The sequence below is a fragment of the Zootoca vivipara genome, chromosome 10 (genome assembly GCF_965207765.1).
Source record: "Zootoca vivipara chromosome 10, rZooViv2.hap1.1, whole genome shotgun sequence".
In the NCBI taxonomy this organism is placed as follows: Eukaryota; Metazoa; Chordata; class Lepidosauria; order Squamata; family Lacertidae; genus Zootoca; species Zootoca vivipara.
Genome location: NC_142593.1, coordinates 37,460,007 through 37,479,622, shown reverse-complemented (window position 1 = coordinate 37,479,622; position 19,616 = coordinate 37,460,007). Strand labels below are relative to the sequence as shown.

Sequence of the window (19,616 nt, the reverse complement as noted above, 5' to 3'; positions counted from 1 at the left end):
TGGGTTCAGTATAGATTTACTAATCTGCAACCTAGTGCATTGCTTTCCCCCCTATAATTATCTGTCGTTTGATCTTCTGCTAGTGTCATTTTGTTCCTCAAGTTTCTGTGCCCCATAATTGTTTAAAAACCATGCCTGAAGTATCATTCTGGTTGCAACATTGTATGTCTTCTTTTTCAGAATAATTAGTTTCATTGTAAAGGTAGTTTAGGGGAGGGCAAAACTGAAAAAACAACTAATTATTACATTTATTGCTCAGTATAATAGCACTCTGATTAAACAATAATTCAAGCTTGTGGTGTGTATTTAGTGATGCCCCCATCACAAAAACACATGCCTTCCTAGGGTTGTCTTTGTACAATAAATGCTGGTATAGACATAACAAACCATGGCTTATTGGGTTGGTAATGAGTCGTATGTAAGCACACTCTCTGCTTCCTCTGCCCCTTCTTTTCTCCCCTTGTACATCCAGCTTTCCTGGAGATTTCCTGATGACATTTAAATAATGTTAAAAAAATATTTTCATTTGGCCTGCCATTCCTAATATGACTGCAATGATTTTCATCCAAACCGACCGAGTGAGTGAACAACTCCACCAACAACTCTGATGCACTGCTACAACAAATTCTTAAATAACTTGCCTTTTCCATATTCTGTTATTCATGTTTGTTTTTTTCTTATTAGCATGATGAAATCGGCTAACAGGTTGTTGGTTTTTTTTTAAAAAAAGAAATGTGCTGTTCCTTGTTGCAGTGATTTGTGGTTTCCTCAGCCAAAAAGACAGGACAAAACAAGAAAGCTGTCAATAGTTCCCATTAAACATAAGAGCAGCAGCTAGTTCTAACAGCTGGAGAGGCTGTGCCTGGGGCAGCATCATTCAACATCCTGTAGAGCTAGTCTTGGGCACTAAATAAAAGAGTAAAATAGATTAAGACAAAGGATTGCTGAAAGCTGCTGGAAACCTGAATCCAGTCTTGCCAGTGAAGGAGACGTTTGTCTCTTATCTTCTCACCAGTCGTTTGTATAATCTTTTGATCTTGTGCTAGTCTGAACCAAATGATCTCAAGCCTAATTCATTTAAATTACTTTTCAGCTTTGATGAATGCATTGCACTAGTTCATTAAATTTGCATTTTTTCCTAAATTTGCATTTCTTTCCTATGATCATTCATTCAAATAATTGAGCATACAGGCCCTCAAACTGCTTTCTTCACACATTTCCTTTACAGTGGTACCTTGGTTGTCGAACTTACTCCGTTCCGGGAGTCCGTTCGACTGCCAGAACCGCTCGAAAACCAAGGCACGGCTTCCAATTGGCTGCAGGAGCTTCCTGCACCCAATCAGAAGCCGTGGAAGCCACGTCGGATGTTCGGCTTCCAAAGAACATTCAAAAACCAGAACACTTACTTCCGGGTTTTCGGCGTTCAGGAGCCAAAACGTACGACTACCAAGGTGTTCGAGAACCAAGGTATGACCGTATACCCTTGATAAGCATATATCTTCGGAGTGGTAGTGGTATTGGCTAAATAAATCATTTGAAATTTAAATTTGTTGTACTAACATTAGGCTGGGTTTGGGAGAGAGAGGACAGAGAAGAAGGGAGTTATAGTGAGGAGTTTGCTAGCCAAACTGAAGCCATGAGGACTATAGAACTAGGCTAAAGTTAGACATATAGGAAGCTGCCTTATACCAAGTCAGACAATTGGTCTATCAAGCTCGGATTTATCTATCCTGACTGGCAGTGGCTCTCAAAGATTTGGGGCCTAGCCCTACCTAGAGATGCCAGGTGCCTTCTGTATGTAAAAGCAGGTGCTCTGCCACTGAGCTTTGGGTCTTCCCCTAAAGTTGATAGGTGACTGCATGTTTGCAAGAAAGAAAGTTGGCTTAATTGATTTTTGGCATTTATAACTTGCCTTTCTGAGATAAAATCAAAGCAGCTAAAGGCCAATTCCCCATGTTCTTTTCAGGCCCTTACTTTGCATTTAAACCATCTCTTCCTAGAATGAGTAGTGTTAATAACGGATGAAAGGGTTTGCACAGTTCCCTAATTCACCTTCCATACATAGGGGAGTCCATCAGTGCCTTACTCACAAAGCGTTGTAGTGTAGTCCACTTCTATGAGCTCTTAAACGCACAAACAAGCAGATGAAAAGAATATATTAATCACCTCCAGACTCTCTTCCAACATTCAGATTGGGGTCTGCACCAAATGTTAATATACTAAGTAGTGTTTGTTGTATCACTATAAAAACTTCACCAGAAAACCAAACATTTTGTTTTGTTAGTTAGCAACTCCTATTTCCTAGTCAGTAATTCCAATTCCTGGAAGAAGAAAACCCTAACTTTGTTGCATACAATTCTGTTCACAAATATTCTACTCACACAAATCTACAAATAGTTATGTCAAGAATTTTTAAAAAAACACCTGTGTATGAAGTGGCTGGTAGGTTTTCAACTTTAGTGAGTACTGTTTCTAGAATGTTCCAAAAACTGAAGGTACAGCCATCTTAAAAATAGATAAATTCTACTGCTTTTAATATGTTTTCATCAAATTTCACATAGCAGGGTAGGGGTTTTAGGAATCATTTTGTTTCCTGATTTGGGACCATAACTGCACTTTTAAGGAGTTTCACCAACAATTTCATGAATGGGGTTCTGTATTTATCTACATGAATACACTAAATTGTTAAATATGAATATTCAAGTTTGTTAAACATGAATCAGAAACCCAAATTTGAACAAAATCTATCTTCAAATAAATAATGGTAGTCCTTAAATACATTTTATTGGATTATTGGTGTTCAATTCTTTATAGAACAGGATTATGTTCACAATTATAACCTGAGAAAATTATTTTAGATAATGGTGTTGTTTTTGGCAGTGCCTTGCTGCAAAACAAAACTAATACAGAAGACAGTAAAAACTGGATCCAAACCCTATATTTTTGCAACCTTTCATATTTTTTGTACTATACAATGGGGCATAAAACTTTAATATTATAAAGTGGAATACTTAAGCACCAGTTTGTAAACTCAGCCAAAACCCAAAAAGAACATGGATAGCATACTACTTTCCATGTAATCACTATTCCAAATCGAATAAATGTCAGAAGCAAAGAATATTCCGTAGAGTTGCAGAGATGCAACATAACAAGGATAGATGAACAAAGTTGGCCCAACAGTCCATTTTTTCTAATGTTCATCCTTTATGTATGACAGTACTACCGGTACAGTGGCATAGGATAAAAGGGAAATAGACCATTGTGGTTTACTTGAAGCTCTGGAAAGCTAATATTATCTGTTATGTAGCAGGCTTGTACCTGGCATTGCATAGGAATTCTGAGAAACCAATAATAATAATAAATTCAGTTTTGAAACAGTAGTTAAAATCAGTGCATTTTTGAAATATTCAGTCAGCCATCTTGATTCAAAATGGCGTTCAGTTGTACCCAAACTTAGATAAAAAAAACTGCTCCTTGAACTCAGGAACTATCATGCAGAATTTGGTTAACAGATGCCCAAATGCATAGCAAAAACAAACAAGAAAACCTTTCCAAAACAGATGCATATCCTGTGCAGTGGCAGCGAGTTCAGACCATGCTTTCAGGACTTCCTTCCCCTACTCCCCCACCATAGTCCCAGACTTCACCACCAGGGACAGTCATAAAGGGCTGGTGGGGAGGCAAAGGCAACCTCAACACAAAACACATAGAAAATGCATTGAGTTAAATCCAGAATTAGTCATGCTTAGAGTAGACTCTTTGGAATCAATGGACCTACTACTCTAAGCATAATTAAAATTAGATTAAACCCTTTGCTGCATGATGTACACCTGTTGTTCACATCTGAGACATTTTGTTGCCTGAAGCGAAGGACGATTTGCTTTGCCTTTCCACATATTCACACCTCAGATTGTAAGCAGTTTGCGTGAACTCCAGTGTAGCGCCAGGACCTGTTTAAATCTTAACATGTGTCTTGTTCTGATCAGGCGACACTGAAATTGTATTTTTCACAAATTGCATTTTTTTCTTTTTTATTATCAATTTTGTGTGGGATTTAACTAACAAGTCTGCTTGTGCAATGGGACTTTTACCCCACCCCACCCCAAAATTGGCTAATGGAAAGGGTAGGAGAATCCCCAGAACAGTGTGCAGGGGGAGATAGTGGGGGATAGTTCTATCTAGGAAGACAAAAGGCTAGCCTTGATGGAACAATCACCTTAGAATGATGCTGAATTCTTTCATGGGGGGGGGAGAGATATTATTGTGAACCACCCTGAGATCTTGTGATGCAGAGCAGTATATAAAACAAACAAACAAACTATATTATTCCAGATCCAAGTGCAAAGTACTATTCTCAAATCTATTCCCAATTTTTCTGTGACATGAAAAGCTGATATAGAGTGATATATAGTGTTAGCATACTCAGAGGAGACCATTATTCACCAACCCTTTGACTTCAAATCGTTTTTAATCTGCCAAACTAAAACAGCAATCCAGTACTCACTTAGTGTACAAAACTCATTGAACTAAATTGGTTTTATTTCTGACTAGACATGTAGTCAGTCAGTTTTCTCGGCAAATTGTGTTTTCTAATGAGTTCATATGTCAAGTAGCTAACCAGACAGCATTCAGCACTAGAGGTTATTTATGTAGTCTTATTTCTCTCTCTCTCCCAGTGATGGCATCATAGTCATCCTTGGCTCAGTGCATGTTTTCATTGGTTTCTAAATGCAGATGACAAAGCTGTCCCGAACAGCATTGTTGAAGAATATCTGGAAGAAAAAAAGAAATATGAACAACTGAAACAGCAGCAGCCGAAGAAAGGACCTTCCCGTGAAGTTCAGGTAAATAATCGAAGATGATGGAACCAGCATGATGTTTTTAAAACTAATTCAGTTACCCAGAAAGTTGAAGTATCAATGGCTACTAGGGACAAAGGCTATACAGTGGTACCTCGGTTTATGAACACAATTGGTTCCGGAAGTCTGTTCATAAACTGAAGCGAACTTTCCCATTGAAAGTAATGGAAAGTGGATTAATCCGTTCCAGAGGGTCTGCGGAGTAACCGTTCATAAACTGAAGCGAACTTCCCCATTGAAAGTAATGGAAAGTGGATTAATCTGTTCCAGGCGGGTCCGCGGAGTACTTAAACTGAAGCGTTCATAAACTGAAATATGGGTGTAATTGGTTCCGGAAGTCTGTTCATAAACTGAAGCGTTCATAAACTGAAGCGAACTTTCCCATTAAAAGTAATGGAAAGTGAATTAATCCGTTCCAGATGGGTCCGCGGCGTTCATAAACCGAAAATTCATAAACCGAGGTGTTCATAAACCGAGGTTCCACTGTACGTAGTGACTATGTTCACCTTTCATTATCTGAGACAGTGTGTCCCTCAATACTATTTGCTAGGAATCTGGTTACCCACTGTGAGAACAGGATGCTGGGCCAGGTGGGTCTTTGGCTTCATCCAGCAGGACTTTCCTTCTGTTCTCAAAGTTTCTCTTTAATTTTTTTTAAATTTTAATATTTATTTATTTAAATTCAAACATCCACCAACATATAAATCACACTACAGATTTACATACAAACATGCAAAACACTTACCAGCACACAAACGCCTAGATTACATTGCATTGCAATATACATATCAAAATATATCCATTTCATCCAAATTCATTCTTTGTGAATATAACTTATTACAACATTAACAATAAGAAAAATATATATTCATACTTTTTAGCCCTCTGATCTTGACAACTAGGGCTAAATACTATAATCTTAATTCTTGAACTTCCCTATTTGTCTCTCCATTAAACTCGACGAGAAAGATGAATAATAAAATATAAAGGTGGGACTTAGACTTTAATTTTGTCAATGTTGGATTGCGGTCTGAAAACTTAGCTGAATTTTACAATCTTCCAATAAATCAGTAGTCTTCAAATGGTTTGGGGGTGGAGAGCTGGGATTATGTGCAGTCCCGCATAGAGGTTCTGCAGTTGTGCAGAGCAACACTGAGAGCTTTCTCAACTTTAGGAATCCAGAGCTTACAGGTGAGCAACCTGTCTTAAGGCCAAGTAAGCTTCCCCCTCGACCACCCTTTCTCAACCTTGGGTTCCTAGATGTTGTTTCACTACCAGTGTGCATCTAAACCACTCATAATGGTGCTTATCTGTTTTTATTTAATAAATTAATATCTCATGACATATATAACCTAAGTTAAGCAAATTTATAACACTATAAGAATCTGATGGTTTAAATTAAAACACACCAGATCACAATAAAATGAAGTAGCCTCAGCCAGCAATAATCTTAAAGCAGCACTCAGTCCATTAAGATCAGAGATCACAAAATAAAGCAGCACCGCAATAAAAGCAGCCTAACTAAAACATTTAAAATTATGGAAAGGCAGAGATAAACAATTAAGTCTTAGATGATGATGATGGTGAGCATGATAGCATATATTTTGTTAAATTTATTTGTAACTTAACAACAGATGCATAATGGATGCAGTTATAAAGTACTGCAGATATCTGATTTGCACAGACATTTGCAAGACGATGAGCTGCTCCACTCCATTCACTGGGAATGAGAAACCTTTTCCAGCACAGAAGATAACAAGGGAGTTCTGCTTGCACAGAGATCTGTATTCCCATTGGAGTACTGGCAGGTTCACTGAAGCCGCACGAACTGGGGCACATGGAATTGAAGTGCAGCAGATGAGTGGGCATACGAGTGGGCATACTTAGTGTCTTACAAAAACTAGATATATATTGTTAGTAGTTCATTACATGCGTAAGTAAATACTGCACACACAGTGCATTTGCTCAGCTCATTTCACAATGCAAGTCACCACACCAATTGGACGCTTGCTCACTAGTGTTATTAGGACTTAAAGGTGTGGTGAACTGAGCGAGTTTTCAGCAGTCTTGTTTTCATTCCAGACGCTGGCATTGCTGGACAGATTCAAATCAAAACTGAACCAAGCAATAGCAGAGACTCCTGAAAATGAAGTGTCAGAACCTGAAGTGGAGGATGATGAAGGATGGTAAGAAACCTTTTTGACTTGAAATGTTTGCTTAGGGGAAAATGTAATAAAATTGGTTACTCTAACACCAGTGGGTCTCCAGGGTCTCAAATCACCTGCTAACTGTAGATGCCAAGGATTGAACTGGAACCTACATGTGCTTGATTGCTGAACTATGATCCCTCCCCTTACTGTTTGAAGTGGGTTTTCAGTTCTGGCATGGAGACAAGCTGCTCTTCTAATTCCAGTGTCACAGCAAATTCTGGTTAGCCTGAACCAGGAATTGAGGGAGGGAATTTACATGTGCAAACAAGGTAGAGAGTACATTCCCTCCGTAATGGAGTGGATGAGAGCCAGTAAACTGAAGCTCAATCCAGATAAGACAGAGACACTCTTAGTGGGTGGTTCCCTAGGCTAGATGGGTGGAAGATTTCCTGCTCTTGAGGGGTTTATACTCCCTCTTAGAGGAGCACGTACATAGCTTGGGGGTGTTCCAAAGAGTGCCTCCTGCCAGCTTTGGTGGGTGGTCCAGATACACCCCTATCTGGACAGGGATAGCCTAACTTATGTGGCCTATATTCTGGTAGCCTCTAGGTTGGATTACTGCAACCTTCGGGTGGGGGTTACCTCTGAAGAGGATTCAGAAACTTCAGCTGGTGCAAAATGCAATGACCAGGCAAAAACATTCCTCTTTACCAAGGCCTTTTGGCTATTAAATAAACTATGCTTGTGAAAGTGTGGGGGAGATGACTGTTACTATGCTTATGCTACCATTAGGCTGTTTTTATTATGTTTTATCATTGGTGTTTTGTAATGTGCTTCTAATGTTGTACACTGCCCTGAGATCTTGTGATAAAAGGTGGTATATAATAATAATAATAATAATAATAATAATAATAATAATAATAATAATAATAATAATGTCACAACTGTGATGATCAAACTGAGTTGGTGTTACATGTGAACTAAGCAAGAGAGCTGTTCCTACCATTGGAAAGTCATGACTCCTTGTTTCATAAAAGCTAAAATTAAAAGACTGCGTATGTAACTAATAACTTATTCATCATAATGTACTGTAACATTCGAAATGTCTGTTTGCTAGTTTAATAGGCTGCAATTTGTGCTAACAGGATTCCCCCCAATCCTATTTAAAAGTCAAAAGAAAATAGTGCTAAATATTTATTAGAAGATGAAACATGTAGGTGATGCTGGAGACATAAGGCCTTGAGCTGACACATTAAGAATAACAAGTCTTGCTTCTCCATACACTTCATGTGTAAAGGACACAGACTTCCTCCAAGTTCTAAAGACGTTGCTTGCCAAAGGATGCCTACATTTGTTGCTGGCAAGTGGGGAAATGAGAAAACTTAATGTAAATAGGTATGGAACTAGATGTTCTGAGCAACTTGTACTGTATCTATTTATGCTAAATGCTTGAGTTATAGCATATTTTTGAGATGGCAGTAAGGAGGAGAGGCCTTTGGATAAACTGCTTGCAGCTACTGTGGAAATCAGGCATCCCCAAACTTCGGCCCTCCAGATGTTTTGGACTACAATTCCCATCTTCCCCGACCACTGGTCCTGTTAGCTAGGGATCATGGGAGTTGTAGGCCAAAACATCTGGAGGGCCGCAGTTTGGGGGGTGCCTGGTGGAAATCTTCCCTGTGTTTGCGTTTTCTGCTCTTAAGGATCCTGGGTCATATAGCAGACTTAATCTCATGTTCTGTATTTATTTTGTGATGATGATGAGGGAAGGGAAAATCACCTAGTTGCTTGTTGCTGAACCAACTTTTTTTGCATCAAATTGTACAATCAAGTTTGATTTGCGGTGATCTCAAGTTTTTAATATCCCTTTTTTTGCAAATGAGGTTTTCAAATGCTTAAAATGAATGTAACAAGCAGGAAATTTGAGGGAAGGGAAAATTCGTCAGCAGTCATTATATGAACAGATAATGTTTGCACACCTATGCTGCATTTGAACCACGGACCTTTTGTTCTTCCCTTTTAAACTTCTGCCATTCACTATACACATCACTTGTTAAGTTACAGGAACTGAAGGCAGACTTTGTTTCCCCAGTAAAATACTGCACATGGCTGCTGCTGTTTTTTTCTGGAGATACCTAGAACAGCAGCATGGCTAGTTAGCTAAACTTTTGATTAACAGTTAGAATTACAATCCTGAGTTATAAACTATTCTGGAAACAGGAATAGTGGGTTTTTTTCTTGGACATCCTGCCTTAATTATAAAGTTGTATCTTCAGGCTGGGCCAGGGCAGTTAATGTGTAAAGACCATGGTTATTTTTCAAGAATATAACCCTAGAACATTTGTAATATTTTAGGACCTCTTCATATGATACTTAGATACCAGGAATTCAGTGTTGATTTCCAGTGCTATTTTTCTAGAAAAAGAGGTGCCAGAACTCACATTGAATGCCTCCCTTGTTCTCATATAATGGCAATGGCACCCAACTGAGGGCGAGTTCCAGCTGAAAAAAAGCTCTGTTGGTTTCCACGGTGTAGTGTGGATATAATGATCCATAACGTCTCTGGATCAGTTGCCGTACATCTTACTCTAGACTAGAGGACCCACATGTTCCCTCTGCGCTTGCTGTCTTCTTCCATAAGATGAAAGTTTTGACGTTAGATTTTGAGGGTTCCTAACACACACACTTCTCCACTCATGTACAGCAATTCCTTCTCTATGTCCAAACCAGGAAACTAATTGTTAGATCAACTATGATATCCTATCCTGGTTTGCAGGTCAAGCACATCCATAGTTTCGGCAGACCAGGAAAGGAAGGGATTCAATCATGGTCAGAGGGGTAGGGCGGATGAAGGCTCATTCGTGTAGCACCAAGTCAGTGGTAGCTTGTATCAGCCCATAGCCAGACATAAACCACAACAATAATATATATAAATTGCAACAGCAGAAACCATTCTTCAGCTTCATGCTTGACTACTTTGGAGTAGGCGGCTTGTAGATTTTGACATTCAGAATCTCAATAAACTTAAGACTATAAAAAGTGCAAAGAATCTCATGGTTGGGGGATTAGTTTGGAGGATAAAATATATATATATATATTGGACTTGGATCCTTCTCCCCCACCCCACCCTTTTCAGTGCCTTTAAGTAGATTGGGTGGCTGGATCCAATTGTGGCAACTTTGAAGGAATTTTTAGTGCTGACTTCCAACCCACCCCTCATAATACAGCAGTGTGCTTGAGATGATTTATTATAAATATTGTGTGAGTGTGCATGCATGTGGGATATGCATAAATTATATGATTCCTAGACCATTTTATAGGTTACGGTTGCTGCTTTTATGGAAAGTGAAAGCCAGCCAGTATGCCGTGCACCACTGTCAGGGTGTGTTATCTGAAGTAAAATGATTGCCTGTAAGACATTCTTATGTGTCCACATGAGTGGCCACACATTGAGGTATAATTTTCATTTTCTGTCAAGATAGAAGCCATTACCAATTTGTTATATTTTCTTTTATTTGGCAATCTCTTCTCCCTCTCTGCATTTTTGGCTGAATTGCCCTGTTGGCATGGAACACAGTAGACGTTTGGGTACTTTTCAGAAGTATTTTACTTCTCTGTGCAAAAACATTTTTAAAAAATTACAACTCTACTGTAAACAGTGTGTGTATGGTGCTTGATAATTACAACCAGACTTTACTGTTTTACAAGGCATTTGGGGAAGTGTTGTTAAAAGATCTAAGGCATGCTTGATAGTATAGAGTTTTGTTCTAAAGTTCAGAAACTCTGGTTGGGACATATCTCTCTCGTCTGAAGCTCAGCAGCAGCAGCTCTGCACCGATCATTCTCTTCCCTCCACCAACCAGGGATGTAGAACGTAAAGTGCATATAAAGCGCAGGTCGTAAATGCTGACAGGGCATTTGCAGGGCTGTTGATGGAGCCTCGTGCAAAGCTTCACAGACCCCTTCTGCAGGACAAACCTAGTATTGGCATGGAAATCGCAGTTGCCGCTTTTACTCATCTTTTCTTGGCAGCTGCTGAAGTTGAGGTGTTCAGTGCTGATAAATTTGACACCAACTATTTTCATGACCATTATTAATGAGGTGCTTTTGACTTGCCTTTGGATTTTTCTTTCAAAGCTTCTATCTTTTTTTCTTTTCTTTTTTTTAACGCATCCCAGGGGATAAAGTAAGGACAGTCGCTCAGTTTCCCAAAGAGCTTCCAATGGGGGTGCCCACAAGATTCAGTTTCATTGGCTCCTGAACAGCGTGTTTCATGAGTTTGATGAATAAATGCAGATCGAAAAGCATTGCAGGCCCACATACGTTTTGTAGGTCGTGGTGGTGATGGCAGACAGAGAGAGTGCAAGAGCAAACGCCTGCCTTTCAATTCGTCATTGCTTTTTCCAACCACTTGGAAGGATGAGACTCATTTATTTCTTCACTAGGAAAAGCTTTCTGTGATTTCTGAAACCCTCTACCTTGGCATAGTCATGCATGTATCCATACGCCAGCCCTCTGAATTCTGTCCAACCCAGGGTGATTGAATTTATGCAGCTAGAATCTGGCTCAGTGTTCAGAGCCCCTCATTGAGTTCTGTAGAACAAAGCAAGGAAGATGGAATCCAGGATGCATTTGTCCTATTCTTCATCCCAAATACTGGCGTCACCATGCACAGAAGCACAGATTTAGCCTCCATCCCAGTAGTGTGCACAAACACACATTACTGGATTCTACCCATTCATGTTGGGGAAAGTACTATACTGCAGTTGGGGACAGTGTTACAATCCATCACCCTTGCTATCGGGTGACTCTGCCTCCATCAATAGGGATGTCCTATCTATCACAAAGACTTAAAGAAACATTTTAATTTCCCTATTGTTTGGACTTACAGCCCGCCCTTCACCAAATGGTCCCAGTGTGGATTATAGAAAGATCACAGTTAAATTAAGTACAATGTACAATAGGGTTACTAAAATAAAATTTAAAAATCACAAAAACAACCAGTATCAGAGTAATAGAAGAGCAGAGCAGTAATGCACAGCAGTGCAGAAGGAGGAAAGACAATTCAAGCAAAAGCTTGAAGAGGTGCATCTTGATGGTGCCAGCTGCACCTCAGAGGGGAGGTCATCCCACAACCTGGTGGCCACTACAGAGAAGACTCTGTCATATGTCACCACCACTCAAACCATTGTGTCTCTCCTCTACTCCCACAGATCTCTCTCATTCTCCATGCAAACATGCCACCAGTCATAATGACAGCTGTGGTTCCTGCATTGCAAGGGGTCGGACTAGATTGGCGTTGGGTCCCTTCGAACGTTACAGTTCTATAATCTCACTGGTAGCGTGTTACTAACAGTGTTGCATATGTTTAGCCTAGATGAATAAATAGAAAGAAACTGGAAATTCTAATGCCACCTAGAGTATAAAAATTCAGACATAACAAACTCTAGACCAGAGACAATAATCTTAACAGTGATTATCTATGTAGGCATAGGGTGAAAAATCTAGTTCTGCAAACGACACATGGAAAATAATGCCTCATAATGTGCATTGAACAAAAACACGCTACTCTATCCACCTAGGATCCATTGCATAAGGAGGGCTGAGAGTTTCCTAAGGTGTTTCAATACATCCTTCTTGACTTCTTGTAAAGAAATATATATATAATGCAATATAATGCACACCGTTTGTGAATATCAACTTTCCTTCTTTCTCCATTTTGAGGAGAGAGTATAGCTTTCATCCAGCACAGTCATGCCCCAATTAGACAATTTAATGCAATGAACTTAGTTCTTGTCTGCTAGGTGGTTAAATATTTTTGATGGTGGGCCTTAATTTTCTGTTTAAATCCAGATTACGTTGGTTTGGGTGACTGTTATATAAACATATTCCACTCTGGAAGTGATTACTCCAGCCATTTCAAAAGCATGCACAACCTGAGTTAATATTTGAAGCAAGATAGTTAAATGCATTCCCTGGCTGGTCTTTGAGTATGTAGCATCAGGCTGTTCAATGTCTGCATTCCAAACTTAGATGTGCTTGAGTTTTGAACGCTTCCTAAAGCATTTACATGCTAAGGACCTTTCTTCTGGCTTGAATAAAAATTTCCAAGGGCTCATAAATGTTACAATAATTACAAGTTAAACTTTGTATGAAAAGTCAGATTAAGAATTTATTTCCAGCTCTGACAAAATCTTGGAGATGGGGTGACAACCTAAGGTCTTAATTCCCCACTAAGGCATCAAAACATGAGTCATAAACAGTGCAACAAAATAGATGGCTCCATTACATGAGCAAATAATAAAACAGACCCCATGCATACTGAGCTGAATTCCTTGGAAGAACAGGACATAAGCATAACAAGTTACAATGAGTCATAGGATACCAAGAGTTTATCACAAGCATGCAAGCATTTGGGTCCTTGAGAGTTTGGTAGCCCGAAGAGATGTATTTACCCTGTCACCCAACATTAAGAAGAAGACCCTTTGTTATACGGCTCACAAATGCAATTGGCTTGGGTCACTGTTGTGACTGAGGTCCCACAATTTTTGCATATTTGGTCTTTTCCTTAGTCCAGACATGGAGAACCAGCAGCCCTCCAGATGCTGTGAGATACCAAATCTCCTCAGCCTCTGCTCAGGGGCTGGTGGGAGTCATAGTGCAACAACATATGGAGGGCTACAAGTTCTCCATTCCAATTTTAATCCTCCTGTGGCTAGTTGGCTGAGCAGCAACCTATGGATGATACCAGAAGGACATGCAGTCATACCTCGGTTTAAGTACGCCTCGGTTTGAGTATTTTCAGTTTAAGTACTCCGCGGACCGTCTGGAACGGATTAATCCACTTTCATTACTTTCAATGGGAAAGTTCGCTTCAGGTTAAGTACGCTTCAGGTTAAGTACAGACTTCTGGAACCAATTGTGTGCTTAAACCGAGGTACCACTGTACCTTCCAACTTTTTCCAACACGAAACTGGGATGCACATCTTTCAGGATGCTCTCAGGTGAGTTACTCTTTTAGGGGGTGAGATCTCATGCGGCCCTGAAAAAGTGCTTCTTCGGAACAAGACCACAAAATGGCTGCCAAGATCTTGCACAAGAAAACAGGATGTCCCACTTTTTCTGGGGTCCTTGGAAGGTATGGAAGGTTGGAGCTGGGGCCTAATGGTCCTGTTCAACTGGATTATGCCGTAGCATTATCTAAATATAAGGATAATGGTGCTGACCTTCCTCATAGAGTGGTTGTAAGGATTGCTGGAATGATATATGGAAATCCCAATGCACTCTCAAAAGGCGCTATGTAATTGCTAACACGGTAACTTGGGCCAGATTCAAGCGAGTATGTGCACTAGAGGGAGCCAGCACATTGAGTCCCACTAGTGCAATGTGTCTTTCGCACCTCTTCTCCCTTGCCCTTCACAAATTGGTTGCTTTGGGGGGGTGAGCAGGTCTGAAGAACCGCCAGAACAGCATGCAGTGGGCAAACTGCAGGGCTCCCTTTTGCCCTTGCAGTTACCATAGCAAGAGATCTGTAATGGTGAACAAACTGTCCCTTGAGCACCTTGACCTCACATTTTATCATTAAGGAAAACTTTACCGCCTCTTGAGACCCTCCAAGGTGTCTGCAACATGCTTATCTGTAGAACAGGGTTGATTCTGATTTCTGTATTTTAGCCCAGCTCTGAAGGCCATTTTTCCAGTCTATGCAATTGGTGTTTCTTAGAGAGTATAGAGTAAGAGGCAAAGCTAGGTATAAATCAAACTGCTCTGCCAGTAATTTTTCTACAAAGTTACATTTCCATGTGCACACATTAGTGATTGATGAAACTGATTAATACACTTTATTTGAATTTCATCATGGATAAAAAATCTAACCATTATTTACTAGTATAATTAAGCTCCCCCCCTTTCCCCTTCTTTCCTATAGACTAAACATAGCCAGTTTCTTCATCCTTGCCTCATAAGTCTGGCATTCAATTTTTTTTGCCTTCTTAGTTGCTTTCTGAACATTTTTCCAGATTGTCAATCATCCACTAAAAGCACTATTCCTAAAGCCTGGACTTGCTGATAAGTCAGAACAGTCTAACTGCTTCATTCATATTTATTATTATTTGCTCTGTCCAGGCATGATTTTCATTATTATTTGGTTGATTTGAAATATTTTTTATACCACCCTTCTGATGTCTGGGTCAGGTACAGCATAAAACAAATAAAAATGTGTTAAATGTGTTAAAACAAGAAAACAGCAAGTAAGACTAACTCTTGCTCAGTTAAATTAATAACATATAGTAAAATGCCTCAGTTAAATTATTGTTGTTGTTGTTTAGTCGTTTAGTCGTGTCCGACTCTTCGTGACCCCATGGACCAGAGCACGCCAGGCACTCCTGTCTTCCACTGCCTCCCGCAGTTTGGTGAAACTCATGTTCGTATCTTCGAGAACACTGTTCAACCATCTCATCCTCTGTTGTCCCCTTCTCCTAGTGCCCTCAATCTTTCCCAACATCAGGGTCTTTTCCAGGGAGTCTTCTCTTCTCATGAGGTGGCCAAAGTATTGGAGCCTCAGCTTCAGGATCTGTCCTTCCAGGGAGCACTCAGGGCTGATTTCCTTAAGAATGGATAGGTTTGATCTTCTTGCAGTCCATGGGACTCTCAAGAGTCTCCTCCAGCACCATAATTCAAAAGCATCAATTCTTCAGCGATCAGCCTTCTTTTTGATCCAGCTCTCACTTCCATACTTCGCTACTGGGCAAATCATAGCTTTAACTATACGGATCTTTGTCGGCAAGGTGATGTCTCTGCTTTTTAAGATGCTGTCTAGGTTTCTCATTGCTTTTCTCCCAAGAAGCAGGCGTCTTTTAATTTCGTGACTGCTGTCACCATCTGCAGTGATCAAGGAGCCCAAGAAAGTAAAATCTCTCACTGCCTCCATTTTTCCCCTTCTATTTGCCAGGAGGTGATGGAACCAGTGGCCATGATCTTGGTTTTTTTGATGTTGAGCTTCAGACCATATTTTGCACTCTCCTCTTTCACCCTCATTAAAAGGTTCTTTAATTCCTCCTCACTTTCTGCCATCAAGGTTGTGTCATCTGCATATCTGAGGTTGTTGATATTTCTTCCGGCAATCTTAATTCCGGCTTGGGATTCATCTAGTCCAGCCTTTCGCATGATGAATTCTGCATATAAGTTAAATAAGCAGGGAGACAATATACAACCTTGTTGTACTCCTTTCCCAATTTTGAACCAGTCAGTTGTTCCACATCCAGTTCTAACTGTAGCTTCTTGTCCCACATAGAGATTTCTCAGGAGACAGATGAGGTGATCAGGCACTCTCATTTCTTTAAGAACTTGCCATAGTTTGCTGTGGTCGACACAGTCAAAGGCTTTTGCATAGTCAATGAAGCAGAAGTAGATGTTTTTCTGGAACTCTCTAGCTTTCTCCATAATCCAGCGCATGTTTGCTATTTGGTCTCTGGTTCCTCTGCCCCTTCGAAATCCAGCTTGCACTTCTGGGAGTTCTCAGTTAAATAAAAATGTTTTTTTCCCCTGATACCTAAGTTCATATCAGGCATTTTGTTTGGAGAGGTCATTCCACATATATATATATATTATAGCCTTGTCTTTTTATGGTGGCTGGGCTCCGGATGTGTCCCATGTTAGATCGAAGTGCACCTCAACCCATTTGCTGAAGACCAATGTTTAGATGATTTTTCTATCTCTGATGGAAGAGGTACATGGAGAAGGTCCTCAGAAGAAAATCTTGAAGAACAGGCAGACTGAAATAGGAATAAGTGCTCCTTCCAATAGAGGTTCAACCTAGGGGTTCCCTCTACGTTACCTTATATAAAAGATGGATAAAATGGCAATAACAATAATCTATAGACATGGAAACATGCAGTGTTTTATCTGCGGAATAACCAGTGTTATTCACATTTTTTTAAAGGCCAAATAGATGAGGATTTCCCAAGTCCACCTAATGCATTCATATCTGACGTGGGATTTGAACCCAGGTCTTCATGTCCAAATATATTTTATCAAAGAGCTAAAACTGGATTTGAACACAATTCTTGTACAGTACATCACACCATTTACTGAAAGTTATTCTGATAAATCATAAGTAGCTGATAAGCTTCACTAGTGTGGTCATTTTTTCTAATTAACTCTCCCCTTGCATGTTCTCAACTCAAGTTGATTAAAAGTATTCATTAAGCAACTTTCTTAATCACATTTGTGCACAGTGGTCAAAGCCTTGATTGATTAATTCCTGTCCCGGGGGGGGGGGGGGAGATGTTGCATAATGTCCAATAGCTTCTTCTGCCAAAGTTGTAATTTTTACTGTTGAGAAGTTTCATGTTTCAGAAGAAATGACATTTTCTCTTACATATTTTTTAGTGTGTGTTTGTTTGAGCCAGGCATCTGGCCATTTTGGTTCTGCAGCTTGCCTGCTTAGCGCTTGCAAAGATGAAACCCCATTGAGATAAGAGGTGTGTAGCATTGTGAACAAACTAGAAATATTAATGCTTTTGAAGTAATCATGAAATATTTGTTGGCTTTATACCTCAAGATGAACTTCCTAGCTGTGTGCAGAAATGGTCAGAGTGGGATTGTGGGGAAATATGCAGTTATCATTGTTGTTTTACATAGGCACCTGCACCTGCATATTTCAGAATGTTAATTGTACAGACCTAGGGTAGCACTGTGGGTTAAACCACTGAGCCTAGGGCTTGCTGATCAGAAGCGCAGCAGTTCGAATCCCCGCAACGGGGTGAGCTCCCGTTGCTTGGTCCCAGCTCCTGCCAACCTAGCAGTTCGAAAGCACAAAGTGCAAGTAGATAAATAGGTACCGCTCCGGCGGGAAGGTAAACGGCATTTCCGTGCGCTGCTCTGGTTCGCCAGAAGCAGCTTAGTCATGCTGGCCACATGACCTGGAAGCTGTACGCCGGCTCCCTTGGCCAATAAAGCGAGATGAGCGCCGCAACCCCAGAGTCGGTCACGACTGGAGCTAATGGTCAGGGACCCCTTTACCTTTAGGATGAGGAATCCATGGTGTGCTGGATGTTGCCGAACTGCAGCTCCCATCATTGCTAACCATTAAGTCATGCTGGTTGGGGCTGATGAGAGTAGAAGACCAACAGCATGTGGAGGGCCAGAGGTTCCCCACCCTCCACGTGTCGACTGCACAGCCCTTGCTATAGCTGCACCAGTTCCTATCAGCCATATTATCCCATAGAGCACTTCCTCTTAATGGGCCACTGCTATGGTGCTTCCAGTCTCCACTGAGTGGCTAGAAAATACCTCTAGGAGGGGGGGGGGGGATACCAAGTATTTCTGTTTCTTCCATGGGGAGTAGATGGGGGCTGGGGAAAAATGCAGTGCTTGTCAAAATGCACCCTCAAGTGTTTGAGCTCTTGTCAGGTACAACATGCCTTTGTGCCGGATCAATTCTGTGATGCCCAAGAAATGAGACTCGATCCCCATGGGTTATGTACGTGTTCTCTAAGAAATCCTTTGGGAGATAATTTCAAACGTTAGGCCCCAGCATCCCATATGTAGGCACCTCCTGCCCAGACATCTAGGATTTTTCCAGCCCAGACATAAAAGCCAGAGCTGACTACACTAGATAAAATTTTGATTGAAGGACTTGGTTTCTCTTCATAATTGTCTGTTTGAGAAGAGGCTTTCAGTCATTCCTCTGTTATACTTCTGGTACCATCCTCAGTGTGCTTACCTAGTGTGTAAACGCGGTCTGGGGTCAGCGGAATACCTTAAGAATGTGAGCCACAACTAGGATTGTAGACTAATTGAATGATTGATCTGATCTAGTAAGGAGGTTCCTGTATCTTATAAGACCTGCTTTGTAACATTGTGTACATCATTGTGCTGTCTGGGATGACATCTGGCCTTCACATTATCATGTCTCCTACCCATTTGCAGTACTGGTATGTTCTCTTTTTGAAACACTTGGTCAATCTTCTTTTATCAAAACATTTGAAGTATGTTTCTTCAGCAGTTTTGGGAAATGTTTTAAATACAGTGTATGTGTGAACTGTTCCTGTAAACAATAGAACAAAGGCATCGTGTCTGTGCCTTGCACAGTGGAAATACTGGAAGCATAAATCATAACGGTTTTATATGTCTGTGTTTCTGATGCTATTGCAAAACCCAGTCGGCGTCCCGTTTCCCCCCCCCCCTTTCCAAGTAGCAGTATGTCAGTGCTGTGAGTTCTGGTAGCTTGGCTTTTCATAGACACATTAATATCCCACTAGACAAGTCGTTCAGAATGTTTTAAGAGCAAAACGACCACATTGGGCCTCTTAAAAGACTGGGGTGGGGGAGAGATAAATATGTGGACGCTCCTTTACAAAGCAAAAAAGTTATCAACCTGATTTCTGCTTGGAGATGTTGGGGGGGATGGGGGTTTAGTTGCTTAAATGCCCTTTGGCCTGTGACTGGGTGTAACAATGAAGCAGTGTGCATAGATGCAAGTGTTTACATCAGAACAGGCATCACAAGCAGCATGAGCCAGGCTGCACTCTGATGCTTGCTCCTCAGCCCAACTCAGCTGAACACTGCAAGAGCATCTCAACATTATTTAAAAGGGAAGGGTCAT

General features: G+C 40.6%; 1 protein-coding gene across 1 annotated transcript in view; it reads left to right on the top strand.

Moving 5' to 3' along the window:
- The window catches only part of CWC27 (CWC27 spliceosome associated cyclophilin), a 111,155-nt gene that overhangs the window by 79,542 nt on the left and 11,997 nt on the right, over positions 1–19,616 (top strand). Inside the window, exons 12-13 of the mRNA XM_035100352.3 lie at positions 4,735–4,844; positions 6,942–7,045. Coding sequence (XP_034956243.3) covers positions 4,735–4,844; positions 6,942–7,045 — 214 coding nt within the window. The remainder of the gene's footprint in view (positions 1–4,734; positions 4,845–6,941; positions 7,046–19,616) is intronic.